Genomic DNA, 17,587 nt, shown 5'->3' with positions numbered 1-17,587 from the left:
TTAAAAAGTCACAGCAATTGTTAATTCTGCCAGGGAACATAATTCATATCACAGAAGTATAAATAACCAATGTAATCCATTTTATTGTTTATGTTCCGAAGAGCAGCATTTCCCCTCCAGGATCAAGATAAATTAAGGAGTCAAGGGCATTGTTTTGGAGATACACATAAGATCTTAGTAAGTAAAACAAACAAGTAAGTCATGTGACTCACTTATGGTAGGCCACCATCAGGGAGAAGAGGAAAGAGGTGACTTGTTAGAAAGAGACGAACAAACTTACTGCAGTGTAGAACTGAACACTCTGCGAACAGAAGCCAGCAGTAACTCTGGTGAAACTTGAGCAAGCCTGTCCAACAATAACTTCAGTTGTTTTCTATATTCTACAAACATGGCTTCATCTTCACCCTATGGTATTTTAAAAATTCCATTAAGAAACTTAAAAGACCTTAAGACACATAAAATGGTGAGTTCTCATTAGTTTTTTATATTTACAAATTTAATACACTTTTATTTTTTTCATAAATATTTACGTAGGAAAATGCAGTAGTCTTTCCCCTCCTGCTCACAATTATTTCCCAGACCTAGACTATGAAAGCCTAGAGCCAGAAACAGCACAGGGAGGAGGTTAAAATCAAGAGTCATTATAACAGAAGAGAGTGACTGAGGGATGATTAGGCAAACACCAGATAATGGAAGGCTTGGAAAACAAAAGCAAAAGTCTAAGCTACGATGGGTTCACATAGGGCTTTATGAGAACCTTAGCACCTTATGTATACTCTTTGTATCTTACTGTCCACTCTAAGAACTGTAATACTATCACATGATTAACGATACTATATGTAATGAACCTGGCACTTTGCAAGTGCATGGTGTGTTGGTGATCATCACCAGTATCCTCGTGTAGTTCAAAGTTTCTGATGTCTGAAGTGGGTAACAGAATATTACTGAATTGCCAGAAAGCACTCATGACACTTGTGACTGATGGAAAGCTGACTCATGACAACCCTGGAGAGGACTTTAACCAGAACAAATCCAGAGACGGTGAAGTACCTCATTCCCACTCTCCCACAGACAATATGAGGTCCACCAATTGGGCCTCAATTCCTCTCTTATTAAATATAAAGTGAAATATGATCACGAACAATACTGTCAATGTTTTACAAAGTTCAGTGCTACAAAGTGTCCTTAAAGGGTCATTTTAAAGAATTAGAGGACAAAATACAAAAACATGAAGAATTAATGAAGTTTCCATTAATCTAAGAAGTCATCAATATAAATAAGACTAATTTTTAAAACACTTCTTGTCTTAAAGGACTCTAAGATACTCAAAACTTGAAATACTAATCTGATGTGGGTACATAATAAAATTAAAACTGTTTTCTCCTCAATCCAAAATTCTTACCTCATTTTCAAAGTTATATTCTTCATCATAGGTTAATTTTTTCATAACGGCCAACATGATTGTCTAAAATTAAGAATAAAGTATCTTTTGTCAGTCTCTAAATTCATGTAATTTGAAATTAGGCTGTATTTCAAGGCAGACTGCAGATACAGAGTCTACTATTGGTTTAAAAGAAGTAAAAAGAAGTTAGTTACCTCTACGTTAGCTTTTTGTCGATCTGAAAGCACTGTAAGCTGTTGAAAAGAAAGCAATCATTTATTAGGTTTCCTAAAGTAATACTTGCTTATCAAAATATTTTTCTAATCAGTTAGTATCTTTTCAAACATGCACACAGCTTTTCTGGAGGGCAGTTTGATAGTACCTTTCTATATGTGAAATGTACCTAATCTAAAATCTATCAATTTCACTTCTAGTAAGTAACTTGGCATACAGGCAAAAACATGTAGATAAACTTGATTTTTAAAGATACTTATGAATGTACTCAGCAAAGAAGCAGATTACAGAAAGCAAAGTATGTCTCACCTTGTTTTTAATTAAGTAAGGCCATAAAAGCCTAGAAATCCACTATGAGACACAGTGGGATTACCAATAGTGATTTTAACTTTCTTCATACCTTTTCACATTGCCTAAAATTTCTTAAAGTATACATGCAGAAACATGTTATAACAGAAGCTAAACTCAGTTTGGAAACATATTATCTTAAGCTTGACTCAATTCAACTAAATCAATGTAAATAAAGTAGGCATAGCTCTCACCTAATGTCATAATGAAAAGTTATTAATTCTTTAAAAGGCTACGTGTATAATATATGAGATTCATACCTTCTACGTTTTAAGTTCTATTATTGGCAGCAACTCTCTAGGGGGTAAATTTTAATTATAAAATAACTTCATAAGAAATGATGCATATGTAATTAAAATAATAAACTATCTTTAACAAAATTTCTACTGTATTTAAAAACAAACACATGGGACTTCCCTGCCAAGACTCTATGCTCCCAAGGCTGGGGTACAGGTTCAGTCCCCAGTCAGGGAACTAAGATGCCACATGATACAAGGCCAAAAAGAAATAAACACAGATTAAAAATAAAAGAAACAACCTAAACCTATAACTAATTCTGAAGCTTTTTAGTCTAGTGAATTTTAGAACCTGGCCATTTATGTTTTCCAGCTAAGAAGTTCAAAGGAAAGAAAAAAGATGAAAATATACTCATAATTAACAGTAAATATCATTAGAGTAGAATTGAGTATCTTATTTTCATTTTCTTGTATTTTCCAATTCTCTATGGCTTTTCTATATTATCTACAACAAAGATTAACATAAGGACTTACCTGTTTCAAAATATGAAGATAATCGTAACAAAATCCAATAATATTAGAAGAGATGTCATCATCCTCATGAATTAGGAGCTGCAACATCAGCGCCACCTTTGTTTCAATAGCTTGCAGTGCCTCCTGAGCATTCTTGATATCCCCATTTTTAATTAATTTAGTCCAGCTAACTATCAATGACTGTCCCATTCCATTGACCAGTTTAGAAAATCTGGCCAGGAAGTCAACATCTTCCTCCTACAAACAATACAGATCTCAATTTAAAACCAACTACCTGAGAGGAAAAACTCTAAATTTCAGAACGGATCAAGTGCCAATTATAGGAGTCAATTTTATTTTATCTTATTTTTTAAATTTAATTTTATTTTTAAACTTTACAATATTGTATTAGTTTTGCCAAATATCGAAATGAATCCGCCACAGGTATACCTGTGTTCCCCATCCTGAACCTTCCTCCCTCCTCCCTCCCCATACCCTCCCTCTGGGTCGTCCCAGTGCACCAGCCCCAAGCATCCAGTATCGTGCATCGAACCTGGACTGGCGAGGAGTCAATTTTAAACTAACATTAGACATAAACAATACTACCATTTTGACTGGGAAGTTTTAAGAGTCTGAATTCTACTGTTATTATCCACTAACTCTCAAAATAACTATCTTTAATGATTATAGTCATGTAGACATTGTCAAATTATAAAAGTTTAAAAAAAGAGATCTGTGGTTTCAAAACCTTCTCTCTAAACTGATGAATTTAGTAAATACCTTCTAATAAAGTTAATGCTGCCATATTATGCTTTGTGCAACAATTTACAACAGTCCTTTCTGACACTATTTAATTTGAACCTCAACTATACCACAAAGAAATAAAACTGCTATTAAAATAACCTGCCTAAAGTTAATCAGCATTAGTGTTAGAACTCAAAATCAGGTTAATTTTCATTAATTATCCTTATGATGTTCTCCTACAGAAAGATTTTTTAGCTTCACCATTTTAAGTTTTTTAATAAGGCCATTATTCGCAGTGTAACTGGCTACACTTTGTCAGTTAGGAAATTACCAGAGGTATACTCCTGATATATCAACAATACAAAGACTTCTTAGTAATTCTTTATCACTGTCACAGGTAAAATTAAAAGTAAAAACCTTCAAATTCAATTTCTAAATTATTAATTTACCACACTCACTTGAGCCCTAATTCTGCTGAGGCTAAACTCTAATAGATCAAATGAATATGATGAAAATATAACATTTATAATGGAGTCTAGGTCAAAATGCACTGCCATGCTTCGTAAAGTGTGGTCCATGAAGAGCTGTATCACAGCATCACTTGAGAGGCTATTAGAAAGCACAAAAGTAAGTACTATCCCAGATCTTCAAGTTTAAGTCTGATCTAATCCATGGTCAAGGAGAATGTTACACATGACATTACGGCTTTCTGGACACTATTTTTCACTATTTTTCACTATTATATGTTTCACTATTATAAGCCCAAGGAAGTTTCTAACGCTTAAAAACATAAATAAAGAAAAAGGAAAGTATATTTAAATTACTGCCTATCCTAGTTTGTTCTAACAATTTTCAAAACGTTATATAATCCATGGTCAAGGAAAATGTTACACATGACATTACGGCTTTCTGGACACTATTTTTCACTATTATATGTTTCACTATTATATGTTTCACTATTATAAGCCCAAGGAAGTTTCTAACGCTTAAAAACATAAATAAAGAAAAAGGAAAGTATATTTAAATTACTGCCTATCCTAGTTTGTTCTAACAATTTTCAAAACGTTATACATAAATTTACTGACCCGGTCAATGCTGAAAAATCCAGCAGACTGTAACACTTGACATAAAGATTCTACCAGTTTCATTTTATCAACAGGATCCATTCCTTTATTTACAATTTCAAATAAACAATCACAGGCTTCTTCCCGTAGAACTTCTATTGACATATGACCTAGCAGCATATTTATAAACCTGGCAATGGAGAAACAAAAATTCTTACAATATTTTCAAATTCATGAGTTTTACACACTGTATTCTGCAGGTTTCTATTCTTAAAATATAGATTTACTTACCTATCATTGGCTATAAGGGATAAGTCTATCCAAGAGACATAAGCCCCAACTACTTCAAGGCACTGGCATGTCACTTCTGAATTGGTATACTGATAATTTTGTAGGATTTGGTACCATGATTCCACCAGGTTTGGAATGCACTGTTCCCTCATGGTATCCTTTATGAGAGTATTCCTACGAGCCTCCTAAAAAAAAAAAAAAATACCGTATGTACAATCAGATTACCTCCCAAGATAATGTTTGATATTCGTATAATAGTTGCACACAGTAATTTCCTCAACACTACATTTCCCGACTTGTTAACACATTCCCTGCCGGTACTTCCTATTTATCTGCCCTAAAATCATAACCTGTGATTCTAATTCTTCCTTCCATTTTACTTAGACATAATTTATTAAACACAAACTATGAAAAAAACACTGCTTAGAAATTTTTAACCATGAGATAAAAGTTATTTCTCAGTATTATACAAACAATTTAAGAGAACAGCAATAATGTAAACAATATTCTTTATAGATGTCATATTTAACACACAATAACCTTCAATTGTCAGACACATTTGAATTAAGCTATTTCCATTGTGTTCTTTAAGAAAAAGGAGAAAGTTAAATTGGGTAATAAAGAAATAGAGAAAGACTAAGGTCATGGCCTATGTGACTAACTGAGAATACAGAAGAACCCAGCACTGGTACATAGCAAGGCTTTTTCCTCAGTCAGCAACTATAAAGTAATAGTAAATACAGGCCACATTTCTCTACAAATTCATAGGAAAAAAACTGATTTATTTCACTAGAGGAAGTTTCTCTCTGGTTAAAAAAAAAAAGCTAAATGCTCTAATTTCACTCTATACCTGGGGAAAAAACCCCAATTTAAGTTCCTTTGTAAAACAAAATTCAAAATGTTGAGCAAATTTGTAAGTATTCCTAATAAAGTTTTATCAAAAACAAAAATTCCTTCTTGTTCCTTTTATTATGTACCCCTTATCTCTTGCAGTATCTAAATTAAAAACTTATTAATAAGAGGTTACTTGCCTCTGAGGTGTGAACCACATCACGATCCACCAACTCTGAATCAATAGCCATGAGAATTCGGAGGTACAGATCTACTCCCCTTGGATTTAGGTCCACTACTGAGAGAATGTCAAAAAAAAACTTGGGCCATTTAGTGAGATACTCTGTAACAAAAAGCAAGGCGAAGACTTGGGCAGCTTTATTTCGTATGAAGGTCTTCTCTGGTTGGGGATTCAGCATCTGACAAACAGAGATACAGTGCATAAAATTAAATACAAATGGAAAAGACTCAAACAGTGTTCTACTTATCATTAACAGGCAAAATCCCACTAAACTGCACCGTGATCTACAACAGCTGTGCAGCGAATATGCTTGAGAATTACCAAAGTATTAAAGTTTCATGGGCAGAGTTTTAGTAGTTTCTATAACCTTTTCTAAGAAAGCAAATTCAATGATTTTTCTTCTAGCTGCTTCCTCTGTAAGATAAATAAATATTCTAGCTACACAACTGCTTAATATGTTAAGATTAGCTAAAACTAGTGAAAAAAAAATACTGTGAATAAAGAACTCTATTGGCTCCTTTAAAAAGGGCTCTTTGTGAAGAATCTGTTCCAGGAGGGCTCACCTTAAGTGTGAAAATTGACTTTTGTCTAGCAGTTAAAATTATATTTTAAAACCAAAAGTTTCCACCATGTGTCACAGAAAGAATGACAGATTCAATTACTGATATAATTTCAAGTTACTGCTAAGTTTTTATCACTTGTTATCTTCAAAGCCAGCACTTTCTAAAAAAGCTACATGATCAAATGGAGGATAAATGAGTGACATTTTTGAGGTGAAGTTGCAAACTCTTCCAAAAATAAAAACTGAAACATCTGGCAATTTGAGGTATTAAATGTAAAAGCTACTATTTTACCTGAGCTTGAAGCCAAGATACAAGCGTCTCCCTAATTAGTTGTTGTTGAACAGTAGTTAGTTCTGAATATCTGTTCAAAATACATAAGAAAAACAATAATGGTAATATTTAGTGTATGTGGTTTTTAAAAAGTAATGGCCTCTTATATTTGAAATAGAAAATTTGTATAGCAATCACCTAAAATTCCCTATGATAAATTGGTAATAATTCTCATTACCACTTTAAAGACAGGGGTGGGAGTGGTTGGAGGGGTATCAATATTTATCTTAGTTTTATCTGTGGTCCAGTTTATGCTAAAACAAAATGGCAGCTACACAATTTTTCAAATGAAAATAATGGTCTCAAGTCTACGGTCTCAGGTCTGTGATTTACAGAATAAATTAGGAGGCAAACTAAGGATCCCTGGGGCAGCAATTCACTGTTTCTGCTTAAATTAGGCAGGGGTTTTTTGAAAAGTCAATGGCAACCCACTCCAGTGTTTCTGCCTGGGAAATCCCGTGGGCAGAGGAGCCTGGCGGGCTACAGTCCATGCTGTTGCAAAGAGCTGGACACGAATGAGAGACTAAACAAGGCAGGGGTTCTAAATGCAAGTGCCCATACTGCCACTCAATTTAACAGAGAGTGGTCATGCAGTGATACAGGCGTGGTGTTGCTATATCTTTTCATTCTTTCCCAGAGAAACTGGAATTTAACTTTTTCCTGTGTACTGACTGGATTCTTTTATGTAGCCAATGAATTTGGTATTTTTAAAACACCTTGGGATAAATCAAAACATCTCAAAGCTGGATGTGACACATATTGTCAATTTACAGCCTATGTTATGATGTCCCCAAAGAAGGAAAAACTAATTTCAAAATTAGCCTCTCCCCACAAATCTCAGTGAGAAAAGCCGTACTTGTATTTAACTTGATGTTCCAGTACTTGGAAGCAGAAAAACTTAATATGATCATCACTGAAAAAGAAAAAAAAAGAAAAATTAGATAAGGAGAATATGAATTGGGGAAAGCAAATCAAAGGTAAATAATAATGAGTAACTCAGTTGAAAGTGTCTCAAACCAGACCTTTGGCTTATTGCTCTCAAGTGTTACATTCACATCCATTTGTAAGCTAAGAGAACTTTATATAATATTCAATGGAAATTGAATAATCAATTTCCAAACAGAATAACAGAATAATCCCAAATTAAGATTCACTTTAAATACATACAGTCCTTTGCAAATAGAGAGCACTCCCCCCAATTCTAGATGTTAGGATTCCCAAAGCAATTCTTACATTTTATAACAGAAAGGACAGATGTAAAACGACAAATGGTACAACAGCCAGAGGCTAAGTCAAGCCAGAGACGGTCATCAAAGTCATACTTAAACAAGAGAAGTCTCCTAGACTGGCAGTCCAGCCCCGAAATGCATATAGAAAACCAGGTTACAAATATATTGCCTTAAGGATTCCCTGGTGGTCCAGTGGATAGGAGTCTACAGTTCCACTGTATGGGGTATGGGTTTAGTCCCTGGTTGGGAAATTAAGATTCTGCATACTGCATGGCAAGGCTTACATTTAAAGAAAAAAAAAAGAAAGTAAAAACAAATATATGACCTTAAAAAGGGGTGGGGGGAGTAAAAATCAATATCCATCCGATGTCTACTTCTAACTGTCTCCCTAGGAGTGACAACAGAGATACAGTGAGCTAGCTACAAGCTCTGACCAAGTCCCTTTAATGAACAACAATGTTCTTTTTAGACAGTTGGTTTGAGTCAGGCATGGTCAAGGAACAATCTTTCATATACACAGCTAACTATAGTCAATGTAAGAATGGAGGTATTGTCTTCCTTCTGATTACATCCCTTAACCCCTCCACCAAAAAAAATTCACACTTAAGAAAATAAAACCTAATTTTTAAAAGTTTTGTTAAAAGTTACATTTAATTAGCATCTTTTCTAAGACCTTAGGGTTTCTATTCTTATCATGGATTGCACTGAAGCTTGAATTATATAAGACTGAAATTTTTCACTCAAAATATAAACTACAGGGAGCCCTTAATTAAAAGCCAGCCTTCATTTACTCTAAGACATATAGATGTTCTTCAAAATTAACTTTCACTAAACTGGAACACTTGCTTTCAGCTATAAAATGTAGTGACTGATACTCCCAGCATGCAAGAAATCTAGGTAGGAATTCTCACTGACCCCTAGAAACTTATTTATACTCCTACTAGCAGAGTTGTTTGTTTACAACTAGTCAGTGTGCTTTCCCCAGTCTCACTAGGTGCACTGTACTTCTTCTATATTTAAGTAACTTAATTAACTACTATATAAAATAATGCAGTGAGTATGATGAGTTTCTATTTTTGTAAAAATTAAGTTGAATGCTTTAGAAAGAGTTCATAGAAAGTCACTTTGCATGGGAGAAAAAAAACCTTGTACGTGTGTATTGTGGGCCAGATAACCAGAAGACTTGGAGATGTGGGAACAAATAAATAAAAGGTTTAGAAAGCCACATTCACTGTTCCTCAATCCACTACAGGGACCCAAAACAGAAATTGGAGAGGATCAATTATGGGGGAATCAATATTTTCAACATTAAGAATCACAAAGTGATTGTGGCACATACACAAAGAAAATTTGTTGGTCCAACATCAAAAGATTAGTAACTGAATGTTTATGCACTTAAATTAAAAATTAAGCCAGATAATTTCTGATTACCTTCTTTACCAAGTTTTTAGAAAACCATCCCTCCCTCCTCATCATAAGAAAATACGGAAATTTCTACTGTACTAGATGCCAGCTGGAATCTGCTGTCAGGTACTCAGAATAAGGCAAAGAAAGGATAGTTTTAATAAAAAGTGAATTCAGAATTGGCCAAAATTTTTAGTTTACTATTTTCCTCATTCTACATGGAATAGTTTTTTAAAACTAAGTCATAAAATGTTTTTATGAAAGCCTTTTTCAAACAGATAAATAAAACAATCTTACGAAGTTCATAAAAATTTAAAGTCTTCTACAAGTTATGCAAATTTTGCTTTAATTACCTGTATGTCCTCTGAGCCAGAGCTTCTGCACACACCTGCCAGGCATCTGGGGAAATCTTTAACTGTTCAAAATAGGCCAAGGCCTGTGTAATTGCAAAGCAGAATATGCATTTGGAATAGTCAATCTCAATTCTCTGCCAATACTCAACAAAGTTTACTGAGAGTAGCAAACCAACTACAGTGACTAAAAATAACAGCTAAACATTGAATTCAGGCTTCTGAGTAGGTGCAACTGAATGATTATTCTTAGGAAAAAGGTTTAGTAAAAAACAAATTCCATCAGTTGGATACTTCTAACTTGTTTCCTTATGGGAAAGGAAACAACACAAAAATGCCCTGCAGACCTCACTGGGTTATTAGAAGAATCAAGAGAAAACACTCCAGTGCTCTGTCAAGTGCTATACTCCTGAGGTACATGCAATTATAAAATGGGATATAAAGAATACTTTTCCTATTTAATAGCAAACGTGCTATTAACGAAGTGACTATAAAGGATGAAACATATTCTGTATTATCATTTGATCTACCATTTGACAGAAAAAGAGAATTATTTCCATTTTTCAACTGCATCAGTAAGTTTCCTAAATGGTGAGATTAAAATCAGAGTTCAACTGCTTGATATGAATTTTAGGAAGCACCAAATAACTGAAAAAGTCAAAGCTTTAGGAAATGCGTTTCTCATCCCTGTATTCATGAATTCTGGGTTTTGTTATAGGAGCAAGTATCCTCTAGAACAGATGCAGCACCAAGTCCATAGCCTATCTACCACTGCTGGGAAAATAGGGGTGACTCATACTCTTCCATTTGTATGCTGCAATGGAGATCAATGACAGATGCCAGTTTCACATATAACAACAAACAGTAACCTCAGTAACTTGCAAAAAATATCTCAGTCAAGAAAATAACACATAATCTCTAGAAACATTGCTAAATGAGTCTGAAGCAATTAAGCACATACCTTGAAATGAGTTGAGGAACCTAATTTCAATTAGCCAATATATTTTTTTAAAATGTGGTTTGTGCCTCATCAGTGTGAAAACAATGTTATCAGTCTTGATCAGCAATTTAAAAAATGAAACAGAATAGAGATATTAAGAGTGCACTGCACCTAGCAAGAATAACGATTATTTTGTATGACTTGTTTTACTTATGTGTGTACATGTCATATATTCATATGTGTATAAACATACATATACATACACATATACTGGGTCATGATATTAAATTATTTTTTCTTCTGGGTTAGAGGTTAAAAAAAGTAAGTTAGAGTCCTTGAGCCACAATGAAAGATCTCACACAACTCAACAAAAGATTCTGCTTGCCACAACTTAGACCCAAGGCAGCCAAATAAATATTTATTTATTTTATAAATATACATATATTTTAAAACCTGCAATAATAATGGAAAGCTACTGAAATGGCAACCCACTCCAGTATCCTTGCCTGGAAAACTCCATGAACCATGGAGCCTGGCATGTTACTGTCCGTGGGGCTGCAAAGAGTTGGACATGACTGAGTGATTGATGCGTGTGTAGTTAGGTGATGGTTTCCTGTGTTATGCAATTGTATGCATGAGGAAATGAGTTTTTATATGCTGCCTCAATGGCTGTTCCCACTGAGAGAGGAATAGGTAAAAGAAGCGAGTAGATGAAGATCACCAAATACTATCTTAAGTGTAAATAATGGCTGCCTTTAGAATTAAGAATATAGGAGCTCAAGCAGCAGAAAAAAATCTAGTTCAGGTGTCTAACAATACTGATTCCATAAAGCCTCAAGTTTCCTTTAGGAGTATCTCAGGGGCCAGGGCGGGGCCAAGTTTGAAGTCAGTCTTGCAGACTGTGTTACCATCTAATAGTTCACTTACCAAAACAGGTGGGGGAGGTGTGATTCAGCTGCTAGAATTGTCACTAAGTTTCAAGCCAAAGACAGAAATTCTATTTTTTTAAGTGATAATAACTTGAAATTTTTCAGTTTTAACTATTCTTTGCAGTCTGAATCCATGTGATACTAGCATTTAAAAAAAAACAACAACACTGTAGTAATGATGAACAAGTCAGTTTTCATCGCCCAGTTCTTCTATCTCATACTTTTCTAATGCTCTACTGTCTCTAAGTGGCAACAGAGTCAGTTCAGTTACTTAGTGCCCAGGTAGAAAACAGAGAACTATAGACAGACAACTGGGAATCAGGGTTGGTAGTCACTTATCTTATTACAAAACTGAATTAAGTTCCTACTACTCCTCAATTTCAGCATCAGGACTATCAGAACTTACTTTTCCTTACAATTCCTTATTTTTCATTCTAATTATTACTTGGGTTGGCTTAATGGAGTATCAAATTAGGCCTGGATCAGGATGTCTAACATACGCCTATGACTGACAGAACCCATTTTTATTGCTGAAAAGCCTAACTTCTATAATATTAAAACCACTGTCAATGTACTAGTTTTACTTTCTGAAAAAGAAAATCATGGCACATTAAAAAAAAAAAAGTTCTGATGGTGGAATTTAATTATAAAACAAAGGATTTCAAAAAAGGAACATAAAAAATAACAGAGAAGCTTATTTAATAACTAAACAAATAGTCAAAAGCTATGTAACACCAAGCTAAACGAAAGGTACAGATTTATTATGCTTCAACTATGTTCATGACTAAGGATTTGAAGGTAGGTAGCTAAAGCTCTGATGAAAAGAAATATTTGTCCATATACACAAGACATAGACTTTTAATGACTTTTCATGTCCTAACCGGTTTGATAGGTATCTTATAATTAGCTATTTAAATCTCAATTCTTGTCATTTACCTCCATCTGGAAGGCTGGTTACTTCTTTTAACAGCAGAGACAAGTACACAGTACTATCCTGGAAATCCCTGCAGTTTTTTTTTTTACTATTTAAAAAAATTCTGTAAAATTGTTGACTTTTATATTTTGTAAAATTTTTTATATTTTGTAAATTGTTAACTTCATTTAGCTCATTAAAAAAATATCCTTTGTTATGAGAGCAGAAAGAAAATGACTCTTCATTTACTTCATACTTCAAACCACCCACACATCTTTAAAAAATTTAATTACATGTTTGTTCTTTAGATTCTTCTTTTATCATTCAGCCATGATTACAAGTGTATGCTACAATATGTTTAACTGTTTATACTTACCCAAATATCCCAGTACCTCATAATGGATTCTTTTGTCATGTAATCATTTTATGTAACCTGAGACATGGTATATAATACCTGCTTATTTACATGTCTGCCTGATAGAAGCAACAAGAATGTTAACTACCACTAACATGAGGGTTAAGCAACTTGTTTAGACTAAACCAAGCAATGGAAAAATATCATATATAATACGCCTGCTACTATGGCAAAGTCCCTTGAACAATACTTTGCATAACTTTCAAATAATTATAATGATGTGACATAAAGACTTGCCTTAAATTACAAGAGATTTTAATGCCATTGTTAAGCCAACTACAGAGAACATAAATCACAATCATTCACTGTTTCCGTATTCAGAATATAGTGAAATACCTCAGATTTGTTTCTCTGTTCATTTGCATCCAAATTAAACCTTCATCAGATGTGTATTTTTGATTCAAGCCCTTTAATGAAAATGTTTATGTAACATGATTTAAAAAATGATTAAGTGGACATGACTTACCCTTTGTCTGAAGTCTGAATCAGCATTTGGATTTAGACCTAAGAGAGCCTGTTCATCCATTCCTGCTGCTATACTTGGAGTTTTCTGATTACAATAGGCGTGCCCTCTAATTCCACAGAAGAATCCGCAAACATCTGTACACACACACAAAGTTGAAAGAAAAAAACACTTGATAAGCAAAATAGACGCTTATCCTGAATACCATTACAAGCAGATAACATTATACAAAGACATTTAATAAGAGTTCAAAGAACTTCCTTTGAAACAATCCAAATTACAAGTATAGGAGCCTGTCTCAGAAGAGTGGGTCTGCTAAATACTCCACTAATGTGTAATTTTTAAGGTATGCCATTAAGGTTCTCAAATTTCTTTTCTTCAAGATCATCAATAAAGTATAGAAAGTAATTATTTTTACTTGAAATAGAAGCATCTAATTTCCATTGTTATTATCTACAATAAAGTGCAACTGTGCAACCACATTAAGTTAAAAAAAAATACAAATTCAGATTATGTTGCTGATGATTTAACACTGACTGCTCTTATTTAAGAACTTTTTTTAGTCTCTGGAAAGCACTGCACTTTTTCACAATTTAGAGTCTAACATTTTCAAGTAAGAACATGATCAGCCCCAAAGGCAACTTGGTTTCTGATAAAATGTGCATTTATTTGCAGAAATAAAGAACAAGCTCTACCTGAGGTAAGGAGGGCTGGTCTTAATACTCTTAAAAAGCAAGAACCTGGGGGTGGGGGGCGCAGGGGGTGATGAGGAAGGGGCCACAGCCTTTCTTGGGAATGGTGAGGCCAGGATTGGATCCAGGTTAAAAGATTCTTACTACAACATGCTTTTCTGTCTCCCCCTGGTTCTGCCCAAATCAATGATAAATCAGGATGTGTTCTGAGAGCCTTGGAGAAGAAAGCTCAGCTCCTTCTCTTATAGTTAAGGTCATACTTGCAGATTACATCAAGGCAGTGTAACTCCCTACTGCCCTCAGGATTAAGATCCAAACACTTTTCAATGACTGTAACCATTCTGTACTCTAACCGCGCAAGACAAGTGGTAGTCTGCCTTTCATCTTTGCACACGTTGCTCCTTACTTGGTTAACCCCTGCTTGTCCTTCAGAACTCAGCTTAGAGGTCACCTCTTTCAAGAACACTTCTTTGACCCCTACTGTTCAACTTTCCCAAACTGGATGAGATGCCCCTCCAAGTGCTGATAGGTTGTCACTGTCTGCTTGCTACTTTTCTCTCATTAACCTTAAACAGAAGGAGTGACTGAATATTTGTCACTATGTTCCTAGGACATAATATAACAGATTTTGGATTTGCAAAGATTTGGATTGGCACTCTAACCTTATTTTCAAACTGGGGCCATGTGGACAACTACAAAAACTGAGAGAGCCCTTTCTGTGAAACAGGAAAAAAAGAGCACCTGCCTCATAAAGCAGTAAAGACTTCAATGAGACAAGGTATGTAAAGCATGACTGGCACATAGTAGGCCTGCAATTCATAATTCAGAGCTAGGCACATGGGAGAATGGAACTACTTGGAGCATTCTTGATTTATCGTATCACACTACAAACCTGGCATTTTGAACAGATGGAAAAACAAAGGCATTGTTAAAAATTTGATGCCAATTCCCCTGAAAAATGCACACACAGAAAGAAAAGACTATCTGAATTTCTATGAATCCCAGATCGAGAAATTCGGTAAAAGATTTCTTGAATATGGCATGGCTTTAGGGAAAATTTCATAAACTTGGTCACTTTGATTCTATCAAGGCAAACAGCAAGCGGTACTAAGGAAAAAACATTGCAAATAAAATCTAAGGAAACGAACTTGTTACAGTTGTCAGTAGAAAACAATCTCCCACGGAGAAGGCACTTGGATAATAATGTGCAATGGTAAATCACCCACATGTACGCAAAAAACCTGAAAAGTTGTAACCTGTGCAAAAAAGTGACAATTTTCCTAGCAAAAGGTTGTGCATGAACACATATCTAACATGGTATAGAGGTGCTGGCTTAAACATTTGTTACAATATGATAAACCCTTCAATCACGCATCTAGGAAATGTTCTGGGGGAAGGCAAGCAAAATACTTAAAATATTAAGCCCTAACTTTACTATGGATACCCATTAAATCAAGAATCAAAACAACCTGGAAAAATTCCACTACACTTACAGAACACTGTTCTTCAGTTCCAAGGCTGAATCTTTCCAGCCTTTTACCATCACGCTGACAAGTCGCTTTAATCAAACGTAACTTCCCCCAGTAACAACTAATTAGCACTTTCAAAAAGTAATTTTTTTTCCTGGTTACAAGGAAACATCATATTTCTCTACTCTTGCAGAATTGTGAGGAAGGGAAGAGCAAAAATGGCGTGTCTGTGCTGGCAAATTACTGCACAGAAATAATACTTTTTTTCTTTTTTGTCCTGGGACGGGTTGGGGGTGGGGATCAAGTTTGAGGTCTCTGCAGTTGAAACTGCTGAGATACGCTGCAACTATTACAAATGGGCTTAAGCCACTTTTACTACGTGGGAGCCACAGGCGATGGGGGCCCTCCTCCGCCGGCCTTGCACCTTTCCTTCCCCCGGATCCCTCCCCTAAAAGAAGCCTCGTGGCAACTGGAGTGATGAAACACCGGGCAATGAGCGGCCACGCACTGGGGACGCACTCCGCCGCAGCTCATACTACCCCCACCCAGGCAGCCCAGCCTCGGGACGCACCGCCATGGAGAGCCCCCGGCCCGCACCTCTCTCCAGCATGGGGGCTTCCCGGGCCAGTCCTCCCGGCCAACTTTCCCGCAGCTTCGCGTGGACCGACCTGGGTCCGAGTCCCGCCCCAAGCCCCGAATCACCTTCCCTATCACTCCATCCCGCCTGCCCGCCTGCACTCCCGAGGGCCGGTCAGTGGAGCCGCGCCGCAAGCAGGGAGCGAGAAGAGCGGCCCTGGTCCTCGTCACCGTCGTCCTCCGCCACGGCCGCGGCGCTAACTCTGGAGACGGAGCTGGCCGGGGCCGCACACCTCTCGCAGCTCTGCGTCTCCTGGCGCCTTTTCTTGCGTGGCGCCGAGCAGGCAAGCTAGCAAGCTGGCGGGCGGGGTTGGCGCCCCAGGAAGGATAAGAGCGTGAGGGCCGGCTAACGCCGCCACGGCCGTCGCCGCTGAGTCAGCGCGAAGCGCGCTCCCCGCGTCGGTGCCGCGCGGACCAAAGCCAGCAGCCTCATGGACAGGGCTGAAGACGGCCCGAGGGCCCGGACCGGGAGCCTACGACTCCCAGCATGCAGTGTGCAGGCGACGCTTCCGGGCGACGGTACGCACACGCGCACCGGGCGCTCGCCGGGAGGCGTGGTCGCCGGGACCTCTGGTGCATGCCGGGATGGGGGTCCGGCCGGAACATTTCCCGGTCGTGAAGTCCGGTGTGCCTTCTGCGCCGGGGCGGAGATCCGTAACCACCCCCTCCACACCCCCAAACGGGGCCGGGTTTGGTTAGCATGTTCCATAAAGACTTAAGGAGGTAGTTGGTAGGTTAGAGAACGGAGTCCCGGAGAGCCGCGTGTCGTGGTCCAAACCACGTGTGAGTCAGTTGTTTAATTTTTCTTTTATGATCCCACACGTTCCCCGCGTGAGCATCCCCCGACGAGCACTGAAAATTTTTTGTCAGTTTAAACGTACCAGTATTTTTGTCATTCGTGAAAAGATACTGTTTACTTCGTGTGATACTGTTACTTGGTTTATTCATTCACCGATTAGTTTAAAATACTGCATAGAGATAGTACAGGCTCAAGCTGCATAGATTTGGATCCCAGCTCGCCCCACACCCGTTACCCCGCTCACTGATTGTTAACCTCAGTTTCAGGCACGTTACATAATCTTATCTGTGCTTCAGTACGATTTGACTTTTCTCGCTCAGTAGTGTCCGACTCTTTTCACCTCCATGGACCCTTCTCTGTCCATGGGATTTTCCAGACAAGAATACTGGAGTAGGTTTCCATTCCATATTCCAGAGGATCTTCCCCGCCGAGGGACAGAATCCGCCTCTCCTGCATTGGCAGGCGGATTCTTTACCACTCAGCCGCCTGGGATGCCCCTGTTTACTCATCAGTAAAACGGTGTATGCTAATAGTACCTACCTCAAAGGCTTGTTGTGAGAATTGAGTTAATC

The 17,587-nt window shown here is 37.0% G+C and overlaps 1 protein-coding gene across 2 annotated transcripts in view; it reads right to left on the bottom strand.

Annotated features, from left to right (window-relative positions):
• The window catches only part of XPOT (exportin for tRNA), a 40,589-nt gene extending 23,894 nt beyond the window's left edge, over positions 1-16,695 (bottom strand). Inside the window, exons 1-12 of one of the 2 annotated variants that reach the window (XM_027542434.1) lie at positions 16,283-16,695; positions 13,423-13,556; positions 9,763-9,845; positions 7,633-7,689; positions 6,738-6,807; positions 5,843-6,061; positions 4,812-4,996; positions 4,542-4,710; positions 2,734-2,970; positions 1,597-1,635; positions 1,403-1,465; positions 281-405 (exon numbers count right to left, since the gene is read on the bottom strand). In XM_027542434.1, the coding sequence (XP_027398235.1) occupies positions 281-405; positions 1,403-1,465; positions 1,597-1,635; positions 2,734-2,970; positions 4,542-4,710; positions 4,812-4,996; positions 5,843-6,061; positions 6,738-6,807; positions 7,633-7,689; positions 9,763-9,845; positions 13,423-13,482 (1,307 nt within the window). In that variant the 5' untranslated portion in view covers positions 13,483-13,556; positions 16,283-16,695. The remainder of the gene's footprint in view (positions 1-280; positions 406-1,402; positions 1,466-1,596; positions 1,636-2,733; positions 2,971-4,541; positions 4,711-4,811; positions 4,997-5,842; positions 6,062-6,737; positions 6,808-7,632; positions 7,690-9,762; positions 9,846-13,422; positions 13,557-16,282) is intronic. The other variant, XM_027542435.1, reaches the window with a different exon arrangement.
• Positions 16,696-17,587: the final 892 nt, after the last annotated feature.

This window comes from Bos indicus x Bos taurus, chromosome 5 (genome assembly GCF_003369695.1).
Source record: "Bos indicus x Bos taurus breed Angus x Brahman F1 hybrid chromosome 5, Bos_hybrid_MaternalHap_v2.0, whole genome shotgun sequence".
Taxonomy (NCBI): Eukaryota; Metazoa; Chordata; class Mammalia; order Artiodactyla; family Bovidae; genus Bos; species Bos indicus x Bos taurus.
Note: the sequence above shows the minus strand (reverse complement) of the source record. Positions and strands in the feature narration are given on the sequence as shown.